Source organism: Nothobranchius furzeri, chromosome 18 (assembly GCF_043380555.1).
Source record: "Nothobranchius furzeri strain GRZ-AD chromosome 18, NfurGRZ-RIMD1, whole genome shotgun sequence".
NCBI classification, from domain to species: domain Eukaryota; kingdom Metazoa; phylum Chordata; class Actinopteri; order Cyprinodontiformes; family Nothobranchiidae; genus Nothobranchius; species Nothobranchius furzeri.
In genome coordinates this window covers 42,805,856-42,829,187 of record NC_091758.1, presented here as the reverse complement: position 1 = coordinate 42,829,187, position 23,332 = coordinate 42,805,856, and the positions used below count along the sequence as shown (strand labels likewise).

The window sequence follows — 23,332 nt, the reverse complement described above, 5'->3', positions numbered from 1 at the left end:
CTGCTGAAATTAACTTTCATTAAAAGTCCTTCAATCAGGTTTTGAACAACAGCTCATGTGTTCTACGAAAATAAAACTCACCAGCACAAAATTCAAACAGACTTGCTGCAGAGGCTCCGACATCTGCAGCTGAAGAACATTTAGTCTGCAGCAGCAGGTAAAAGGCAACTGGCTTCAATTTAACTAAATATTTAAATCAGCACTTCGAGGCTCTGAGTTTATCCAGCTGTGACCTCCTGTCACACTGAGTCAAGCATTCCAGCAGTCTGTTTGCTTTAATGCCTTAAAGAGAGAACGTTTCTGTCTGGAATAAAGGTTACCGATCTAATCTAATCTGAGGAGTAACAAGCAGGTGGGATTAAAAGAAAAAGGAGGTTTCTGCACTTCAGGCTTGATCTGCTCACATTCAGATGTAATGCACAAGCGTGGCCACACGGGGGCGGCAGAAGCGCGTCGTTTGAACACAAATTCTCAGCCTCTCCAACAGCAAAGTCATCATTTCTGGTCATTTTTTAGTATTTTGCCAGGATTATAACATTTATTCTACTTGTGATTAATGAGAAAAGTTAAAAAAAGTCTAAATTAACTTCAGCAGCATCATTTAGCCCAATTAGTTAATGTTGAAGGATTTTAAGGTGTTGAAATAAGTTCATTATGTGACTAAAAACGCATACATTTCACTACAAGTCCAAATTAAATGTACACAGACATTAAACACTTTCACAATAAAGCAACATAAATATATTTTTGTGAGGCGATTTAAATAAAAATGGTTCTTACCTTGATGTGTAAAAGTCTTCAGCGCCAGTAGTGTTAAAACTTTTATACAGATAAAAACAGAAATCTGAGGATTATTTCTCGCCGTGTTCTGCTGTTTTCCAGCTTGCTGCTGTTAGTCATGTTCTCCTCTCCCTGAACACCTGCCTCTAGTTTGCCAATCATCACACCTGAATCACTCGTCTGGAGTTCTCAGATGGACCTCCGCTGTTCTGAGTTATGTTATAGATGCTGGGCACACCTAAATACGTTTATTTAGTTGAATAATTCAATGTTTAGTCTCAGGATTTTTTGTTTTGTTCAAAGTAAATAAAGGAATAAAATAAACATTTTTATTTTCTTTTTTCCAGAGGTCTACTTGGATTTGGGTCTGTTACACCACAAAAACTCTAGTTCTGCAAGTTTTTCTAAAAATATAAAGCATTACAATACTCTTAAAAACAAAACGCTTTTGTAGATTTATTTTAAAATAAACAGCTGATTGTTTCTGGACATTTTATTTTGGATTTCATGATAGCTCAAATATATTGATTAGTTCAATATTTCAGCTCCGTCTCCACTTTAAAGGTACAATGTGTGAGAATGTTACAGTGAAATAATCTAGGGATGCACCGATACCGATACTGGTATCGGTAAAAGTTAACCGATTCCAGGAGCCGATACCAATGCAGCTGCTTGAAAATGGCTTCACTGTAACTTGTCATTTCTGTTCACCTAATATTTTAGTTTTGTGATGATTTCTATATTTTACTTTTTATCTACCTTACAGTCTTTTCCTGTTGAAAGCAGAGAAGAAAATAAAATCTGTATTCCAAATCATTGCATTTTTTTGTGTGGTAGAAGTATCGGTATCGGTAATCGGTATCGGCGAATATTCAGATCCAAGTATCGGTATCGGTTTGAAAAAAAAAAGTGGTATCGTTGCATCCCTAAAAAACAAAACAGTCTAAAGTCTCAGTCATGGTTGCACATTTCACTCTCTGCCGGCTGCGAGAGTTTTTCTCCTTTTTAAAAAGCCAAAGAGGGTCTTTGTTTACAACCTGTGGGGTTGCTGGGTTGGTGCCGGCTAACGCTGCTGCGCTAGCTAACGCTGCTGGGCTGGCCAACGCTGCTGGACTGGCTAACGAACGCTGCTGGACTGGCTAACGAACGCTGCTGGGCTGGCTAACGAACGCTGCTGGGCTGGCTAACGAACGCTGCTGGGCCGGCTAACGAACGCTGCTGCGCCGGCTGACGCTGCTGGGCCGACATTTGTAATTCAACACCGGCCAGTGTTTTGTAGAGAACCAAAGCCAGCAAACAGGAGCGACCCAGAAGCTTTTTCTCGTACCCCGAGAAGCCACAGCATCCTTTTGCTTCTCTAATATCAGGTGAAGCAGGAGCGACTCAAACAGATTTTTTATTTGCTCATTTTACCTTCAAGTTTATTAGTTTATCATTTAATACAAAAAAATCAAATGTTCTTTTTTTTTCTAGACCTGAACATATTTAAAATAATGTTTCCATCTATCATTTGTTAATAAAGCTCTGAAGTTCTGAAGATAAATGAACCGAAACACAAAATGTTTTACAGTGTAGAAAAAAATCATCAACAATAAAATAAAATTAAACTTTCTTTGTGATTTTTTAGAACAATAAAAACAAAAAATACTTTCTCCAACTTGAAAATTATTTTATTATTACTGTTTTTAAATTAACAAACACTGCTATACATATTGCTGTTTTTATTCGTTTTGAATCATTTTAAACAGGTAAAGCATTTGGGAAAAAGAAGAAACAGTAGCTGAACGGGCGACAGACGGCTGATGACACGTACGGTAGATGATCTACCGTCGACGGCTTTTCTACGAGCGTCCAGGGGCGTTAAAACGCTCCGACAAACAGATGGTTTTGGTTTTCCTCTCATCTCTCAACGCTGGAATAACGGCTCCCCTCGACGTGTCACAATATTAAACACGGAGTCACGTCAAATCAAAAACAGCCCACCTGTTCCTTTTAAACAAGTATCAGCAGCTTGCACAATGTGGTTTCTGCATCCGACGCAACGTGAAACGTTTAAAAAAGGTTCAATCAAAGATGGCGGCTTCCGTTAAAAACCCCTGAAGTTGGACTCTTTCTCTCGAGTAAACAAAGAATCTCCGGTATGGCTGCTCCGTCTGTTTCAGTGCGCTTCGTTTTAACCTCCTTAAAAAATACAAACAACAGCCGATAAGTTCCCTAAAGTGTTCACTCTTTCACGTCAGGCCAGCTGCAGAAAAAGTCTTCTTCGTCCCTTCGTCTAAAAAGCGCTGGCTAGGATCCGGTCGGTACCTCGTGCACCCAGAGATCAGCACATCTGAGCAGAAGTTAAACATCATTTCTTTACTAAAAGTGACAGATTTACAAACACCGTAGAAACAGGGTTGACATCATTTGGCAGCTGGCGGCAGTCTGGACCAACGTGGCTGTTTTCAAGTTTGGCCAAAATCCCTCCGTTTTAGACAAAGACTGACGAAACACCGGCGTAGAAAAGCTGTTTGTGGCTCTTAGAAACCTGATCTGCCTGTGAGAGGCAGGGGGAAATACAAAAAAATAACAGAGTTTGCTCAGGGAACAAAGCAGGAGGAGGGATGTGTCCAAACTTTATGAAATGTCTGAGCAAAAAGACGACGCAGCGAGGCAATGCAATCAAAAAAGTACCACCTGAAACAGCCAGCAGTCCTGCAAACACTCGTCACGACGAGTTTCCACTGAACACAGGAGAGGGAATCCCTGACATCCATGTAAATCACGTACACTTTGTCCAAACAAAAAACAAAAACGTCGAATCACTTGGGAAAAGAACACAAGACTACCGTAAATTCAAGCCACTACGGCAAAAACAGAAAGTACTGAGGAGCTGGTCGCCGACCGGCTCGACGGCGAGCGACGCGGAGGCGGCGCCCGGCAGACGAGCACGCTGCTTTTCTACAGGCAGGTTTAAAAAGGAGAGGACAACCAGCACGGGCCATAAATACAACGAGATGATGGAGGTCGCAGCAGGAGCGCGCTCCCGCCTCATCCAAAGTCTCTCCTCGGAAATCCCGGAACGGCGCCGGCCTCGCTCCGTCGTTTACCGTCCGATTGGTCTCGGCAGAGTGCAAGTGTCGTTGAGCCACATGGCTTTGCTTCCATGCTTTCAAAAATATATATTATTATATATTCTTTATATATTAGGAGGTTCTCTGGCTTCGGTCGCACCGGCGCCGTCTTTCTGCAGACGCGGCGGTGGACAGGTCGACACTCTGGAGTAGAAGTGGTTGATGTCTTTTCGAGGAGCGGGAGCGCGGCATAGCCCTTGTGGGTCCCCGTCCCCTCGGCTCACACTGTCTGGACTTTAACATGTGCTCTAAGACACTGGGGTGGGTGGGGGGGTGGGGGGCAGGGTTCGGCCACAGTGTTGGCGTTTGCCCCAAAAAGCTCAAAGCGCCAGCAGCGTGGGCGAGTTGAGGGAGTCGGACGACTGGTCGCCGCTGCTGCTGCTGCGCCGGTGAGCCTTGGAGCAGGACTCGGAGGAGGGCGACGGGCTCTCGGGCTCCATCATGTTGGGGTAGGTGAAAATGAGGTTGGGGGCGTTCGGCGTGGCAGCTGGAGTGGACGCCACCACCACCGGCGTGTTCAGGCTATCTCCGTCCGGGCAGTACATCCCGCCGCTGATGCCGCCGCCCCCCAGGCAGATGGGCTTGATGACGGAGCGCTGAGGTTTGCCCACCTTGTCCTCCTCCATGTCCTCGGGCTCCTGCTTCACCACCACCTGGCTCAGATGAGCCCGTGAGCTCATGTTGGGGCGCATGGTGAGCGGCAGGGGGGCGCACTGCTGCGGCTGGTGGCGCTCATCCATGGGCAGCTTGCACACGGGATTGTGGGCCACCAGCATGAACTCCAGCTTGTCTTTCTCCTTCTGGAGGCTCTCGATCTCCTTCTGCAGGTCCGCCTTCTCCTCCTCCAGCTTCTCCGTCTCCTGTTGGGTAAAAACAACACGTGAGCTCGAGGGGCGCTCGGGAAGAGAGCAGTCTGTAAAAAACTAGAAATCAGCCAAATCTGGAATAAAAAGCACAAAAAAAGAAAATAAAGATGAATTAAAAACAAACAGAACGTAAACAATGCAGAAATTTTAAAGAGATTTTTAAATCTAAAGACTAGAATGGTGCCTCAGATCGTAACGTCTCATAAAACAAGTGATTTCTATGTTTTAATAAGAAAATCTTCATTTTTGTTATACAGAAATTTTACATTTATTCGTTTTTAACCCGATTTCTTCGTCCACGAGGCTGATTATTAAACTTTTCTGCATTTTTAAAAGAAATCTTTCTGAGTTTTATTCATCAGCTTTCCTGCATTAAAGCTCGTTTAGATAAACGGACTAAGACGTGTTCTGAAGGCTCTCCAGAACATCGAAGATGTTTTCTCCTCTGTGACTCATTCTGCGTGTTTCAGAGGCGTTCTAGCTCCAGATTTCAACACTTTTATAAAAAATGAGATGAATAATCTGCTGCCGCCAGTTTTTATTTGAACTTTTTGTTTTTAAATCTGATGAAACGAGCAGCAGACTGTCTGCGACTCCCCAGAGATCCCACAGAGGGCAGGGTTTGCTGGCGTCTCACCCCGCCCAGCATGTCACCCTGCAGCCCGAGTTTGCCGGATGACTGTTTGTGTGTTGGAGGAGGAATTAGATGCACTTCTGCAGCGCGTCGTCCAATCAAGTGAGATAAAGCCGACGTGCTGTCTGAGAACTTTGACTCAAGGGCAAAGGTACGAGGAAGTTGTTCAACAGGAGCAAAGAGGTGTGACGTAAGCGTCGACTGGGATCAGTCCAGGGAAAAGTAAACACTGAAGCCGAGTTTCTCCTGAAATTTCTGCTCCTCTTCCGGATTTTGATGTTAGGAAGGATGGAAGTGGAGATCTTAGACGCAGAGCGTCTCCACCAGCGGCGTCCTCCTTCACGAAACACCCTGTTTTCATGCAGACGGCTGCCTACAGCACATTCCGTTCCAGTTTTTTTGTTCTTTATGACCAGACAAGCTCAAACCTCACAGTAATTCCACTAATTAGCCCATTTAGATGCCTTTGCTGTCTGTGAGCCGTGAGACAGCCCGACCTCTGTCTGCAGCTGGCCGAGACAAAAAGCTTTTCAGCACCTGTCAGCTCCTCGCTCAGACCTCGCACTTAAGAGTCAAACCGGGTTGTAAAAGCAAGAGTGGAGCTCAGACTTTCAGCACAAATCTGCCTTTTGAGCCTCGTGTTGCTTAAATTCAGCTCGTTCTGTTAGGAAATGACTGAACGTGGTGTAGAAGACAGAAAGGTTCTGGTTCCAGGTTCTAAACTCACCCCTTGCAGCATTTCTGTCAGCTCTCGCCGGCGGTTGCGGCATTTGGCTGCGGCCAACTTGTTCCTCTCACGCCTCACTCGTCTCTTCTCCTCTTCCTCTGGGGAGAGCTGCGCAGAACAACAGAGGCGTTATTTTAAATAAGACGTCTGACATCCGTGTGAAAACTTTCGGGCGTCTCTCACCTGCTCGTCCCTTTTGCGGCGACCTCTGGCGTCGCCGATGGAGCGGATGACCCCGGGCCGAGCCAGGGCGTTGTGGGCCAGCAGCCCCGGCCCGTTGGTCAGGTGATGGCTGTACGGATGCGAGCGGGAGTAGGGGTTGGACATGGAGGTGATGACGGTCGGCTGCACCATCCACTGCAGGTCTTGGCTGGTTGTGATTGCATTTATCGTTGGGATGAAGGCACTGTTGGAGCCGGGCATGTCAACCCTGTACTTCTGCAAGAACAGACACAAGCAGCTGATGAGAAACAGGAAAAAGGGGGCGTGGATGCACAGTGGAGGGGGGAATGATCCAAAACTGGGGAACTGGTGAGCAGCTAAAGGACGCTATTTAATCCCATAAGCATCTTAGTGTCTGTGTAGCTCACAGCTCAAACTCAGTGTCACCTCCACCGCCACCCACCATTACCACATTCACACATTTCCCACATTTTATAGTAATGATTCAATCGTCATGGACTGGAACCCCTGGAGAGGGACAATGACACATGCTGTGAATCATGTGGGAAAGCCCAAGGTGTCCACTTCATCTCATTTCACTACAACAGGCCCGGAACCAGTGGCCTGGACTGGAGAACCTCTCCTTTCAACCCAAATCTGTACCCTTCTGCTCACTTTTGACTTTTCTAAAGAACATATGTGAAACTTTCCCTACAGTCAGGTTAAACTGTGGTTTATAGTTGATCTGAGGCTAAATTAAATGAATAAACTTTGTGTTTTGAGCACAATCAAACACACGCACGTTCCAAATGTACGCACGTCCTTGCGCGTAATTCCCGACTTTCCGTCGGATATCCCGGCGGTCTGCTGGAACTTTGTTTATCTGGTGACTCATTGTGTTCAGGATTCGTTCAGCACGTGAATCTCTCTCGGTTCCAATCATGAGGAGGCGGCCGCGAGCTGGGACAGTTAATGGATATGAGGAGCAGAAGAATTACCCAAACGCGTTCTGGAGAAGGATCTGGGAGTTGTGAATATTCCTAAACACTTTGAGCGTGATAGCATTCCTGCAGGTGTAATAAAGTGTTGTTTCGGGATGGGGGGTGTCCTGTTCCGGCGCGCAGTCATGAGCTCTGAGTGAATGATTACACAGAACCGAAGGTTCGGGCCAAAAGTCGTTTACAGTAATGCAGCGCGCGCCTGACGCGTTTCCAGAGAATGTACCAAGACTGGGGCGTGGGGAAACGGCATGTTCCCGGATTCAGATCCTACTTTTGGGAATAAACACTCGTCACGTTCCAACACTCCCTGTGAAGTGGAGGGTTTGGTTCACCAAGCTGGCATTTCCTCAGTAAGGAAGTGTGGGCTTTTGATGGCGCTGTTGTGGGTCTAAGCGCGCGCTTCCCGCTGGAGGAAATGTGCCATGCACGGCCCGAGAGCTGTCTGGTCGAATCAGACCATCCATCCAGCCCGTGACCGGATGTTTCAGCATCAATAACGTAAACATATCCGCCAGCTTTCGTTTGAGCCCACTGCTGGTCTGGGCTGATCCCGCCTGTTGCTTCCAGGCTGAGCTGCGTCTCCTGCTTGGTACAGCCCGTGAGGTGTGGAGGTGAATTATCTTCAGGATGTTTATCCTTGCACGCAAGACTAAAATGGTCGCAATCGAAAAAAGAGCACGAATGTGCCGCAAACGCACCAGAGCGACAGAAACATTCTCACATCTGGATATCAGATGCACAGAATTTCATGTTGCGTTTTTTTCTGCACAGATTTGCGAACAAAACACACAAACGGATGCATTTGACCAACAACCCGTTTGATTCTTGTGGATAAATGGTTCATTTGGGTGCGTAAAATCCACATTTTTCGTCACTTCCACGCGCATCGGCGACATTTTCCACATCAGCCACACAAACAAGCTGTGTGACAGAAACTCAACGTGAAATCCGAGCATAAATGAACTCCCTATGTTGGGAAGTGGCGAGCCACTGAAACACAATTTAAACACATTTCCCAAGAGGCTGCGCACCTAGAGCAGCCATGTTTGCGTTACCTGGTAGTTTGAGGTAGAGATCGGACTTCCGATCGTGCTGCTGCCGCTTGTGAAGGACTCTGGCTGGGCCGGAGAGGTGCTGCTGCCGCGGGAGGAGGTGTCGTAGTTTCCGGAGTAGTCCTGGTACATGATCCGGGACGGAGGAAGGTTTCCGTAGACCGCTTGAGCTCTGGAGCCTTTTCTGTTTTAAATCGTGAAATTCCTCGCAACGAAAAGGCACCAACGAGAAAATTCCTTTGATTTCAGACGTTTTTAATTAAAATATCCAAGAAGAAATAAGAAAGATTGGTGGAAAAGTGCAATTCTGCCCTAAAACATGATGATGTACGTTACGAGTTGTGTTTTGTAGCAGCCCTGTGCGTAAAGACGTTGTGCTTTTATGGTTCTGATCCCAGACGGCACTAGTAAAGATCGTCTCTGGTGCGCAAACTTGAAGTTAGGGTCAGCAGCGCACCTTCGGATCCAGAAGTCAGAGTGACTCACGCAGGTGATCGCTGGCTTTAAAAACTCGAGTCTGTTTTGAATCGTTTGAATATTTTCCGCCGCTTTCCCGTCTTCTCGAACTCCGAGACCTCTGCTGCTCACGGAACACTTCGAACTTTTTTTCTTTCCCTTTTCACCCCACTTCCTAGAGATGACTCACTTCAATGGCACTATGAAGAAGCGCGACAGCTTTTCAACGACAACGAAACGCCGACGTCACGCCTGGGCGTTGCTACTTCCAGCCGGGGAGGGGTCGCTGCTGCTGCGAGCGCAGAGATCCGCCGCGACCGGCTCCTCTCCCGGCGGACAGCGGAGACTCAACACGAATCCAGATTCGCATTGAAAGCAAAGTAAACGCGTCTGCATTTGTTTTGCTGTTTAAAGCTGGGACATATGTGCGCGCGCTAAAGCTCGCCATTTTTGTCTGACTTTCTTCGGTCCATTGACGCATGTTTCCTAAAATGGGCAGTTGCGTCAGAGCGCGCGTGTGGGTTTCCTTGGTAAAGAGGTAGCGTCAGATTCTGGAGGGATTCCCTCCCCTCTCGCGCTGAGCTCCGGCCTCGGAGCTCTCAGGTCCGGTTTCGGTTTTTTTATCAGCGGAAAATTAAAACACAAAAACAAAGAAGCATAAAAATGATTTCCTTCCGTGCATGAATCCTGATACAAGAGCTCGGACACGCAGTGTTTGCGCACACTTGAGTTTTTTGTGTTATTTGGCACCGACGCGTTGTGCGTAATTTGGAGATTTGGCACATATCGCCGCGCACGGTCAGGCCTAACGACTGGGTCAGCACAGAACAGCGAGGAGGCGTCAGAAGGAATGTGTGAAATGTGGGCTAATTGTAATTCGGACGCACCTCATGAAAACAAGGGCACGGCGCCCAGAAAGTGACACGTTAGGCGAAATAAAACGTCCTATTAGGTGTAATCCAATCCGCCACGGCTCCATTTTTAATCTGCATCGCTGCAACTGGCTGAGCGGAGCTACTGGAGCTGTTCTCTGTGCGCGTCTTTGCTAGAAAGAGAGGCTCAAACCAAAGTTTCATTTGGTGAGTTGCGTCTGCAGGGGGGTCTGAGTGACCGCTCACTGTGGCGCGTGCCCAAAGCGCCTCAGACCTTGCAGGGTTCCTGCACGAGTCCCACTTGACTCCGTTGAACTCGGAGCTCTTTCGCTGTTTCAGAACCAGAAATCACTCAGATGTGTATGAAATCTTTATTTGAGTGATACTAATGTATGATTAGTGTTTATTATCTGCCAGCGGCGCAGCTTTGCAGCATGACTGCTGTTGCTACGCGACGCAGCTTCTGCTAAAGTGCTTGGGGAAATCTAATCAGCCACAGTCCTATAATTAATGCCATAATATGATCCGAGTTGCTCCCTTCTGCGCCAGTTTGCGTAAAACACGGCTTGACAGTGTGACGTGCTCCGACGAGAGTTCGATTCTCACGTTTACATCCGAGAAGGAATCAAACGGACAAAAGCTTAAAAACACCCAGAGGGTAAACAAAAAGCTGCTCTGGTCCAAAGGGTCACGGTCGGGTCAGGTGGGCGAAAAAAGGCGCAAGGGTCAGTTTGTGCGCAGCTCGTGCGCCACTGACGCGTCCACCTACGATAACCACACATCACATGGGTCAGGCGCGCACATGTTATCCAGGAATTATGTCCCCTCACACGCACGCGCGGGAGACTTACCTGGCCTTGGCGTCAGGTGCTCGTGACGCAAAAAGGCTCGTGCCAAATCAGTTTAGTTCAAGTCCATGGATGCAGACAGCACTGAGAGTAGAAACAAGCAGCGCGAGGCTGGTTTTCTGTCACAGATCAGATGGTTATGGGTAAAAAAAATCATTTAAATAAATTAGCATGAGCTTGTTTTTAACTTCAGGGACATAAATGTCCCCAAGTTGAGTTTTTGACACCAAACATGCAAAATCAAACCCAGAAAGTATAGATTTCATAAACCTTCTGCTATTCTGCTGAATCCTTACAGATTGTATAAAGAGAGACCCATTATTAAATTATGATTAAAGGAATTCTTTCTTTTTGCTTTTTGGTTTCAGCAATAAGGGTAAATAACCCGAGGCAACAGTCATGTATATAATAGGGGAAAAAATGCCTTAAATTTTTTCTTATTTCTTTGTTTTGCACAAATATAAAAATATGCTAATTATGATTTAAAAAGTTATGTATGTGTTATTTGTGTATGTCATGTAAAAGGGTTTTTATGCAGAAAGCCCCAAAGCTGCAAGAATGTTTTTATTTTCCATTTATTTAGGTAAAGTCTCCAAAGTTTAACAAATAAAAGCATGAAATACAGATGAAAGCTGGTTTCTCGACATGAACCCGCGTCTTTTACTGGATTTGGAAAATGTGTAAATTAAACTTTCATCTTTATTTCATGCTTTTATTTTTTAAACTTTAGAGACTTTGCCTAAATAAACGGTGAAATAAAAACTCCAGATTCGTACAGTTCTGGGACTTTCTGCATAAAAACCCTTTTCCTCCCTAATTCACTCATTCATCTTGTGTTTAAAACCTTTAATCCCAAACAGGATTTAGTATTTTAACCACCATCAGTGTTTTTGTTAGCTTGGGACTGGATCGCCTCAAACTGATCCTGTGGTTGTGTTTTCAGTTAGGTGTGACTCAGGTGAGTTTTCTCATGCAGCCATAGATGCTGAGCAGCCTGCTTTTGCACACACACACACAAAAAGACAAACAAGTGAACTTGGAGCCTACTCATGGGTGTATTTTCACTGCCTGAGTCACTTCAGCGGGAAATCGCTGTTTCACCTGAGCTGGATGTCACTGAGTTCAGGTTTTTTTCTTCTCTTGCATCGATTTGTTTTCTTTTCCTGCCCAGCGTCACTCACCCACCTGTCATGTTGTAATACTCTAACCTGGATAACAGCTCAACATGATCAGCGTGGCTTATCTCTGGGCTCAGGTGCTGCCAGGACGCGCGCAGACACCAAAGTGCTGACTAAGACCCCGAGAGTGGGTTAAATAGCAATCAAAATGACTGACAGCAGGGTTTAATATTGAGCCACTGGCCTGGTAACACACTTAAAACACCGTTTACACACGCACGCACGCACGCACGCACACACACACACACACACACACACACACACACACACACACACACACACCCGTTAACAGAGATCTGAGTAAACACATCCTTTTGGTACTTAGTTGGACTCAAACAGAAATCTAATCAGCAGCAGCTCGAGGATAACCCACTGTGCAGGAACAAGACACAGCTCCTGTGATTTAAAGTATACCCATCCATCAGTGATTTCACTTACCTGTTGCCTTGGTTACGCATGCAAAGCAGTCCACGACTGCAGCAGAGGGATCATTTAAACACTGCTGACCTCCTGAGGGAGAGAAGAACGAGTTAGGATCCATTTGCCGTCCTCGTCCTTGAGTGAGGACGCGTTCTGCAACAAAAATAACAAAAGCATCTAAAAACAAGTCAGACAAACATGTTTCAGGGCGAATTCTTGGATGACCCGTTGCAGCGGTGCTGCATCCTGCAGCTGTAAAAGCCGCCGCCTATCAGGTAAAGGGTGTTGCTCATGTTGTGGGTTTGTCCACATAAGAGCTTTGTTTTCCAAGTGTTTGAAGTCCTGCGTTTAAAGTGCGTTTCACTGTAAAATATACACATTTCTTTCATCTCACACATTGTTGACTGCTTCCTGAACGGCCTCAGTTTGTAGAAAAAGCTTTTAATTTCTTCAGGACTGATGAGCTAACATCGTCTGGATGCAGCCACTTAAAAAAGCTAAAATCTTCTGAATATGATGCAAACATTGTGTTGGAAAACGATGCACCATCATTTAATCACATGGTTATAGAGCAACACACTTTGGACCCTATTTCTCCAAATTAAGGCTGATCAGGATGCGATTATTGGAAAGAAAGATTTTTGTTGTTGTTTGAATGCTTTCGGTACATTTTAACAAACAAGCCAACATTGTTTGTTTATTTTAGAAGATTTTTTTTTGTACTAAACTAAAGAAAATTGTAAAACGTTTTTGGACGTTTGAATAAAAAGTTTATTAAATTACTATTTATACTTAATTATTATTATTTTGTTTTAAAACCATCATCGGTCCTAATGAAATAAAAACATCTTTAATTTTCCCTTTGAGTTTTTATTTGATGTTCTTTGTTTCTGCTTCATTACTCATTTCTCTTCTTTTATTTCATAGTTTGTTACGGGAAGATGCACAGAATAAGAATTTATTTCCCTTTTAGCCACAGACTCTGATGGTGCTCACCAAACTTGAATGATTTATAACTTATAACACAAATCCCATCATGGCCAAAACATCCCTCTAATGACGTCACAAAGAAGAAGATTCACATAGATCTGGTCAGAAGCGCCGCTGACAAACGCCCTCTCAGAGAATTCCTGACGTTTGCTGTTTTGGATCAAATTCATGAAGGATTCGCGGTTTTTAAAGGTTTTATTAGGGCAGAAAACCCAGATTTACTTTAGTAGCAGCCTCTATATTTCATAACATTAAATTTAATTCAAATAAAATTATAATTCACCTTAATTATCTGTTTTAGTCTAAAACTCGGACCAGTTTGAGAAAATCACGCCTTAAGTCTAAAACCATAAATCATCATTCTAATAGATGAAGCAAAAATATCTTTATGATTTTTTTTACAAGCAAATTTAAATCACAGCTTTCTGCTAGACGTGCAATGTGATGGAAACGCTTTACCTCTTCCCTCCGGGAGCGTTTAAGACAGGAAACGCTCCACGCCGCTGGCCCCACGAGCTCACAAAAGGATGGGGAATAGCAAGACCACGCGTGATGTCGGCAGTTCACGCGATAACAAGCAAGAGGAAAGACGACAGCGTTTATCAGGAAAAACCTGTGGATTATTTTCTGTTCTGTTTACTTCGACCACGGAGGTTTAACAGGTCATAGTGTACTCAGTTTTACTGGTTAAGCAACTGGAAATGGGCGCGTGTCTTTTATTTTGAAAGTTTCCAGACGTTTTACACTCCTTTTGTGCTTGACTTCCTGTCTGGCCCAATCTGAATGGCTGAGCTTCACACATTCTGGAAGCGTGGCACGTGAAAGCAAACATTTAGCGGAGGTCATCCAAAGGGTTCAGATGAAGGCAACCGGACTTCTTCAGTTTCTCGAAGACGTTTCGCTTCTCATCCCAGGAGTTTTGTCCATCCTGACTGGAATGTGGCAGAGTCGAGCTCAAACGCTGTAGAAGACAAAACTTCTTCAAGAAACCAAAGAAGTCCAGTTGCCTTCATTTGAACCCTTTTGGGTCACCATGACCTGGACGACTGAGAACCTTCACCAGCCTTTAGCCGAGGTCCAACATGTGACGCTCGACGGCCGGAGGAAACGTACCCATCCATTGTAATCGCTACACTTTGTGGGCATTATGCGACACCGGCAGGGCAGAGCCGTGTCCAGAACTTTTAAAATGGGGTGGCCCATGTGGGGCACTTGTTTATGCATGGGTGGCACCAATGGTTATGCTTATTTATTTATTTACACAATTTGTTTATGTATTTATTTACTTTCTAGTGAATTTTGGAGTTTCACATTGCACAATCACCATTTTTTTTCTATTCATCTTCTAGTTTTGTGGTGGTTAGCAAGTCACTTCTTGTTGCATTACTGCCACCAACTGGAGATGAGTGGGACTCTAAATATTATTTATGGGAATATGAAAAAATAATAAATAATATTAATACTACAGAAATGTTCTGTAGGCCTGGGCTAGTAAACAATGTTAAAGGTGCATGCTACCACACTATTTTTGGCGTTTACAACTCACGCCTTTTGTCGACAATGTAAAGTCAATTTAAACTGGAACTTAGTGTGGTGGCACCTGGGGTGGCCAATCAGATTCTAAGGGTGGCATGTGCTACCCCAGGCCACTCCCTGGACACGCCCCTGCGGCAGGGGTGGCCTGGCCTATCTGGCAGTCCCGGTGGGCCACTGAGCCAAGTGGGCTGCTTGCCCAGCTTGGGCCGACACTACTCCACAGTTGGTGATATGCAGAACATTAGCTACATGGTAACCCGAAGCTAACAGAGCTTTTCCAGGTGCGGTAGAGCGATGACGTAGGAGTTGTTTTACCGCGTTAGCGTGTAGCTAATGTCCCGCTGATCTCCGCCCGTGGAGAATGAGCTGATCTGGAAGGCCAGCGCTCCCAGTCGCAGCGGTCTGGCCCTGCTTGTAGTTTAACAGTCCCAGTCCATATTAGATCTCACATTCGGCCAAGAGACGAGTCCACGGGCGGCAACACCCCCCACCCCCACCCCCACCGCTCTCCCAATGGGGAGGACCGACGATTCGTAAAAATGCCAGTGCCGAATTTTGGTCCCAGTCCACCCCTGCACACCGGGTACGAGCTTCTCCCCCATCCTCAAGAATCATGATTTACAAAAGTAAATGGTTTCTTCTAAGAGGAACATTCTGGCCTCTTTATGGTCGGGGCTCGGACTACGTAAGAGATTCCGGTTGTGTAAAACATCGATCTGAGGCGTTAAGAGAAACGCTGATGGTCGGGGGAGCCGCTCGCTCTCCTGTGGGTCTGAAATGTGCTGCAACTGGCTGCTGATGGGGTGGTGGCCGCGTCGCTGCAGCAAACAAAGCTGTCTGACCATTTTAGCTCCTTTTTTTTTTTTTTTTTTACTAAAAAACAGCTTTTGATGAAAAATGAACATGAAAATAAAGACATGGAGGCATCTTTAAAACACTGATTTCCTTGCAGAGGAACAAATGAAGGGGTTGCTGTAAACGAGGACGCATCAGTCCGTAACCCACCGCCCGGTTCTGTTTGGTCACCTGCACCGAGTAAACAGAACCTTCCAATCAACACGCCCGAGCAACTTTTGACAGTAAGCTGAGCAGCGCTAGGGTATCAGTTCCTGATACAATGGAAGGAAGTGCGTCACAGACACTCTGTGCCTCGACACGGAGAAGAATGGAACGCCGCTCGGGTGAAAACACGGCAGAGAGAAGGGGAAGTGTCGGAGCGTGTGGTGGAAGAAGTGAAGAAATAACAGGGCTGACAGAAGAAAGACAAGCGGGTGGTGGGGGACTTCTGAGCTGGAACCGATGGGTCAAAACATCCACCTGCGAACAAACAGGAGCCAGACGTTCCTTCCACTCTTACCGGGCCGCTTGTTTTCAATGGAAGCAACCCCCCCCCCCCCCCCCCTCCAGAAACCGAGGAAAGGAAAATGTTGGCCGCCTGACAAAAACCAGCTTATTATGATGTTTTGGTCCTCCTGCGAATTGTTTTCCTCGTCTCCGGCCCCAAAACAGCTAAATCACATAACACTCGCAACGGTTCTCACACAATGGGCGAGTTTATCTGCGTCCGTCAACAAGGTAGTCTGGGTAATTTACGGGCATGCTGGTCGGAGACTGGAATGTTAATGGGTTTCTGCTGCAGGTCCTGGAAGCTGGAAGGAGTTAAAACCAACAGTTGCTGCCGTTTGGGTTTTCTTTTAACCGGTGGAACATCTCTGTTGGGGATGCTGCTTTGTTGTCTGTGAAAACACTTCCCAGAAGCTTCCCGTTAAACTCAGTCCGTGGTTGCTTGCTGTGGATTTTCACGCCGTCATTTCTTACTTTGGGGCCTCTGATGTGTTCTGCTAACTACGTGCCCGGTTCTTCCTAAACCTGAAATACAAACAAACCGCTTCCCCTGCGCCTCCACGTTTTCCCGAGAAAGCCAACGGCAGCCTGGAGTTTACTGTCAAGCAGATCCGCCCTGGAGCTCATGGGGGAAGATTACCTTCGGAGTGTTTTCAGATGCAATCTGGCGCTCATTTGAGTAAACATAAAGAGCTCGTGTTGCAGCTTCCCTGCAGAATAATCCACATTGTTTGGAATCTCACCAGAAGATCCACCGCCTCTTTAATCTCATTTCAAATCCTTCTGGGTCCTGAACATCACACGTGAGCAACCTGGATTAGGAATATTTTTACCAAGGCGTGAACTGTAACTGGAGGTTATTCTCAGTAATTCAGATCTAATCTGGCTGCTTTGTGTTTGCATTTGCATCAAATACAATAAAAGCTTTGATTTATAGGATAAATTAAATAGTAATTTAATCTTCAGTACAGCATTTTGTAGCATACTTGGTCATAAACACTTGATTTGGACTGATTCTTATTTGTTTACTCATAATCCACCAATAAGACCCCGCTCTTCTTCTACAGAGAAGGGTTTTGTGGTCAGACGAAAGAAAAGATTTGACCGCAGTTCAGGGTATCTGCAGGTTTAAGGGAGCCAAATTTAAGACTTTTTAAGGCCACTCTGACCAAATTTAAACTATTTTTAAAATTAAATTTAAGCTATAATTTCCAGCTATTGCCTGGAACCGGTGCTAACCACATCGCGAACGTGGAATTAGCCATCCAGTTACCATTAAACTTGCACTTCCCCATGGCACAAGCTCCCACTAGCTTAACCAGCTAATGTGCTCATCTAAAAATAGCCCCCTTTCACAACCAACTGAATGTGTACGGTTCCGCTTACGGCAACATCGTACACAAAAAATGCTGAACACCAACTAGAAATTCACGAAAATTTTATAGAAATAAAAGAATCTTGTTTATTGGGTCTTTGGTCATTTAAGACCTTTGGAAACTGGATTTAAGGATTATTTGTCATTTTTAAGGATTTTCAAGGCCTTAAATTTGGAAAAGCAAATTTAAGACGTTTTAAGGACCCGCGGATACCCTGGCAGTTTGAAAGGTTGAAGTTTTCAGTGGAAGCGTCACGCTTTGGTAAATCACACCAATTCAGAACTCTTCCTCCTCACCTAGACGTTCGAAACTCCGGAACAGTTGGGTTTTCCAGTGGGACGATCAGCAGGCTCACAGTAAAGACCAAGCCAACACTTCTGCAGTGGTCTCTAGTGTAAACGAATGCTTTGTGAGCTGATCTCTGCAGGTAAAAAGCTCTGGCGCTCCTGTTTCAGGAACAAGAATCAGCCAGAGCAGCGGGGAGCAGAAGACGGCAGGTTTTGGAGTCTTATTTCCTGGACATCTCTGCCCTGATTGGCTAACAGCAAAGCGACTCTACCACTGACTGTTTGCTCTGCAACGTTAATGTTTCATCTCCACGAAGAACACAAGCCTGGAGGAGTTCTGCTGTGTGGTGGAGTCGCTAATGCTAACTGTTAGCTTCTACCTGTTGGACGCTAAACCAACAACAGCCTTTCCCGTCGTGAGTGAAGATGGGCGAGTCCATGCTAATCTGACCATGTGACATGCTAGCATCACTGGCTTTCTGATCCGAGCATTTCAAAATAAAAAACAAATTATCAGTGAACTTGCTCTTTAATCTTTAGGGATGACCTTCCCAATGCCAGGAATGTGTGTAAAAGTCAAATCCAGGTCCAGGATCAAGTGTGCCATTCCACCCTGGAAACAAAAACAATCATCTACCTTTAAGCTTTTGAGCTTTACTTTTTTCTTAGTGAGGGATGTCAGGTGCCATTGACCCAACAGAGATGAAGCGTGGTGGTTGATCTTCCTCCTAAGGTCCTTCCTGCCCTCCTCTTCCTCCTCCGGTGCGTCCATTCCTTCCAGCTCAACGGAGGCTTAACGTGAGTGTTGAAAAGTGGAAAATTTAATTAGGCTGCCAAAGGGGGTTTGTGTCACTTGGCACGAGCTTCCTCCATCATCCCACCCCCACTCACGACCACCATTAACACTCCCCCCTCCCCCCACACACCCTTTGCTCCGTCTCCAGTCGCAGCAACAACCTTCTTGTTTGCACTTCTTTTTGTACTTGCAGCAGATCCTTCGGGACATGACCCACCAGGCCAGGGAGGCGGACGGAGGTCAACAGTTTAGTGGCGAACGGAGCTTGTGAAGTGGGTGTGAACTGACGTGGATACAGTGGAGCAGAGCGGCTGCTGCAGGAGGCCAGACGTGCTGAATGCCACTTATGTCTCGCTGCTTCTCCTAATTACTGCCGCTCTGCTGCTACAACACCATGCTTTGGTTCACGTTGTTGCTCATATCCAAGCTCTTTATGGCAGCCGTGGTGAGATAGATGTTTTACTTTGCCCTGTTGGAAATGCTCTTCCATACTGATCACGATCAATAAATTAAATGCTACGTCAAAAATGGAATAATAGTAATTGCCTTTGAAACGTACAATCTCGGAAAAACCTCATCCAATCATCAACTCTTATACCTTCTTTACGCACGGATCACACGCTCTCGGCTTGGAGCAGCTGAACAGGAAGTCAAGCCAGAGCCAGGCTAGCATACTAATGCTATACGGTGACGTAGCCTGAGCAGAGCCAGCTGGATCTCCGATCTAGGTCCCAGCATCTCTCTTAAACTTTAGTGGGAACAGAATCCGGAGTACTCCTGACGGACGGATGTGAGGACTCCGTCAAGTGCCTGGAGGCTCCGTGACCGTTCCGTAGGTAAGCTACATGAGGAATTATGGTAGAAAGAGAGCCAACAGTGGGTCAAAGGTTATATTCTTATGGTTGGTTGACAGTATCCGTTGTGTCTGGCATTACCCTGGCTTTGGAGCGGAGCCTGGAAAAAGGGGGCTTGACCTTTGAGATGTTTTTTTAATGTAGCTCCTTTGAACGGCTTTTATTTTTCAACCCTACGTTTAAAGAAACATAAACCATTGTGATGCTTTCTGACGCTCCAGAGCACCAACATAGACATCAGTCGTGCAGATTACTCCAGCTACTTGACCTCTAAACAAATGTTGGACGCTATGGACGCCAAAGCTGACAGTTTGAGTTTATTGTTGTTGGTCAGGACCCTGTTGTGAGTCACGCCTCGGCTCCGATGTCCTCTAAGACAAATCTGAGAAACGCCCGTAACTCGTTTTGGTTGCTCTGCACCCACCTGCACAGACACGGGCTGCAGCTGCAAAACAATAAATATATAAATATATATAGCCATTATATCAAAACAAAACTACAGCTGGTGGGTAACATTTATAGCAACAAAATTAAAATATCTTCATTGTTTAGACTGAAAATATAACGTTTAAAAATGATTTGAGATATATTTTGGTCCTTTTCCTTTCTAAGAATGACCCGCTGCCTCATATATGTGCGCTGTTTTAATATTAGATCTTCTTTTGATGAGACATTACGGTCGTTTTGGTTCAACCTTGAAACTAATGTTATGGATCATCTGTTAGGGCTGTTTTTACAGATTTATTTTTATTTATACCATAAAGTTGGATTTACTTTATTTATTTACCTTCCTGAAAAACATCAGCATGACAATAGCTCTAAAACATTATTGTCACTGACATTTTTTATTCACTCGTTTTTTATATTTAATATTTGGCCAGTTTGTTGATTTGTTTGATCAACTTTGGTTAAATGTTCGATTTTAATTCCAAGCCGTGTGCAAAATTAAGATTCAAGAGTCGCAATCGGGTTTTTAAAAACTGATTCGGCCGCAGAAACGTTCAGCATCCGCTGTTGTCGGAAGTGATTCACCGATATGAAATTTTTGGGCCGATACCGAAATTAAGATAGCGGTTATGCTCGATAACCGATATTTGCCAATATCGATATGCTGACATTAATCCTTCTAAAATCGGCAGATTTTGTATAAAATGAAAATTATTAAAGCTGATTTTACGTTATTATGTACACACAACACACACATTTACGCTTCTGAGATGATTACATTCACTGTTTACATGACTAAACAAATACACATCACCCCTCACCCTCTGAAACAGGAAAACAAATGGAGACGAGATGGAAAACATATCTGTTGTTAATATCGGCCCGGTTTTATTTATTGGACCGATACCAATATGTTAAAAAATGACTAACATCGGCCGATACAGATATCGATATATTGTCCATCCCTAGTTGTCGGTTTAGCAGGCAGTTAAGGTGAAAAACATTTAGGTATCGGCCTTGAAAATTGGTCCAATCCACCATCGGCAAAAGGGAAATCCATACCTGTCGATGCGTTAGAGGAACAGTCGCTTAAAAAGCATTTCATCCACCAAGGAGAAAATAAAAAGTTCTGTCAGTACTCCCCTTTAACGCACCGTATGAGAAGGTTGGATTGGATTTGACTGGTTTTGCAAACACACACGTTTGGTCCAAAAATGAATCAATAAGTTATCTGTGGGAATTCAAAGTGACATCGTTACTCATCTTTCACCCTTTTGTGCATGCCACCCTCAGTTAGGCTGTCCCCATCTCTGCCAGTCTTCAAGAGCCGCCTAAAAACCCACCTCCTCCGCTTGGCGTTTCCTGAAAATGTTTGAATTTGGCCCTCTTTTATGTTTATTGTATCTCACAGTTTTCATTGGTTCACTTTTACCTTGTTTTATACATTTGTCTTCTACTAGAATGTTTCACCTTTTTTGTAATTTGTCATCTGCAATTTGAATTGCTTTTACTGTACCATGTTCAGCGCCTTGGGCTTCCTGACAGGGTTGCGGAAGGCGCTTTATAAATAAAGCTTTGATTGATTGATCCGGTGGGTTAGGGTTAGAACACCAGAGAGGAATCTCACCAGGTTAAGGTTCACTTCAGAGACAAACAGAATATTATGCTGCATCCTTATAGGTAGGACACAAAATAGAGCTTAATTTGCCTTTTTAAAGTTGTTCAGAGGATTAATAGAAAACATTGACCTTCAATTTAATGCAAATCTCATCTGATGCTGACAACGGTGTTGTGCTTCTCCACGTGGCTGCATCACATCCCGTCAGGCTCAAAGCAAAACTTTCTCTCAACTCGTCGGGAAACCAAGTCCTCACCCCTCCTGCACCCCTCCAACTTATAGGTATTTATTTTTCGAACGAGGGGGAGGCGAGGGGAAGCGGGAGTCTTGTCACATTACATGCACCTGTCTGCGTGCGTCTTCACTTGCAGCTGTCATCCCACGCGACAGGTCTATCAGTGTCCACGGCTGACGGGAACGCGTACCTCAGCCTGACAGGCCGAAACGACAGCGCCGCAATCCAGACTGACAGCTCCTCAGGTAGCTGGGGGAGGACGGGGGGAGGAAACGGGGGAGCTACAGAGCAATGGGAGTAAATTAGAGTGAGTAAACACCTTGAGCTAATCCACAATGCATGACTGATCTTCTGCTTATTTCACAAAATTATCTGATAATGAAGCAATTCTGCGATCACGCTCTGCAAACCAGGGCCAAACGCTCCTGTTAAAACCTCTGCTACGGCTCAGGAGATGCCGTGTGCCAGTTTCAGTTTTCTTTAAGCAAATTGAATCTCATCTTCTATGACGATCGTGCACGTTGAAGCGAAGCCAAGCAGCTTTCTCAAGGAGCACCAGGAGCTGTACTGAAGAGAGAAAAACACCTGCGGGATGTGCTTAGTTAAGGTTTTAATCAAGTTTCCATGATCACACCCTGGAGGGGAGAAATAAGCAGGACCCCCCTCCCCTCTTTGACAAAAACCTTCCTTTATCTTGTCAAAAGCCACTGAAAACAAGCTGATCCGGAACACCCCGAACACGACACCAAACCGGGACGAACCGACGAGCTCCTGGGCGAAAACTCATCTGATCAGCTTAGCTACGCTCTCCTGGCTCCCCGTGTTCCACGAGTAATTAGCACTCTACGGTTTAACTGGATCCAGTGATTATCTGAAGGTTCGGGGTGTGCGGGACTGTAACATCTCTCTGAGTTTCGTAAGTAAAGTGAGCGACCTGAGCAGATTCTCTCATTTCTGCGTCTTTTTCCCTCTTTTGATTTCCCAGATCAAACAGGCTGTAACAAAAGACCCCAAATCCCCCCCCCCCCTCCCCCTCTCCTCCTCCTGCTCTCTTTCCAAAATTAGTTAAGCCTTTCGGCTCCATCATCCTCAACGTGGCTCGCATCAGCAACCCTACGCTGCATCGCCTCAGAAATCCATCCCTCTCCTCCGAGGATGCTGGAGACGAGGAGGAAAGGGGTGAGGAGGACAAAAGAAACTCTCACACGTCACTCTGAATTTGGAAAGCCCCTCCCAGGAAGTACAATTCGTCCTTTCAGGGTGAGCATGTTGGGTCGAAAGGCTGCAGAGCAAATAACTAAAGGTGAAGATAAAAACAGACGCGGGCGACTCGGACAGATTGGACAAACACACTCCGGTGAACTCGCCTGTCCGTCTCCAGCGCTCGCTGACATGTCCAGGCCCTTCGGACGCTCCTGGTTTCCCTCGGATTACCTCACCCTCCCAACCAGGATGATTCAGGGTTTTCAATCGCTCTCGCTGTCACACACTTCTTCTCCTTTCCCGTTCACTCCCTTTCCCCGCAGCTCTGTCCGCCTCCGATGTGCTTTTCTGCTCTTCAAAACTTTTCCATGACTTCTGGGATGAAGTCAAAGGAAAAGGTGCTTGGCTTTAAGTGATCCTGTTTCACACACTTGTCACTTCCCCAGGCTGGCAGGTCCTTAGCGCCTCCAAGCTGCATGCTAATGGGGTTGTCACCGGGGCAGTTGCTGCTAATCTAACAGTTAAAGTCAAGGA

The 23,332-nt window shown here is 45.5% G+C and overlaps 1 protein-coding gene across 1 annotated transcript; it reads right to left on the bottom strand.

Annotated features, from left to right (window-relative positions):
• Positions 1-2,432: 2,432 nt before the first annotated feature.
• fosl2 (FOS like 2, AP-1 transcription factor subunit) lies at positions 2,433-10,755 on the bottom strand. Its single transcript, XM_015975419.3, has 4 exons — positions 8,342-10,755; positions 6,307-6,561; positions 6,124-6,231; positions 2,433-4,756 (listed from the first exon to the last, which is right to left on the bottom strand). The coding sequence occupies exons 1-4, from the start codon at positions 8,468-8,470 to the stop codon at positions 4,217-4,219; spliced, it is 1,032 nt and encodes a 343-aa protein (XP_015830905.1). The 5' UTR covers positions 8,471-10,755; the 3' UTR covers positions 2,433-4,216.
• Positions 10,756-23,332: the final 12,577 nt, after the last annotated feature.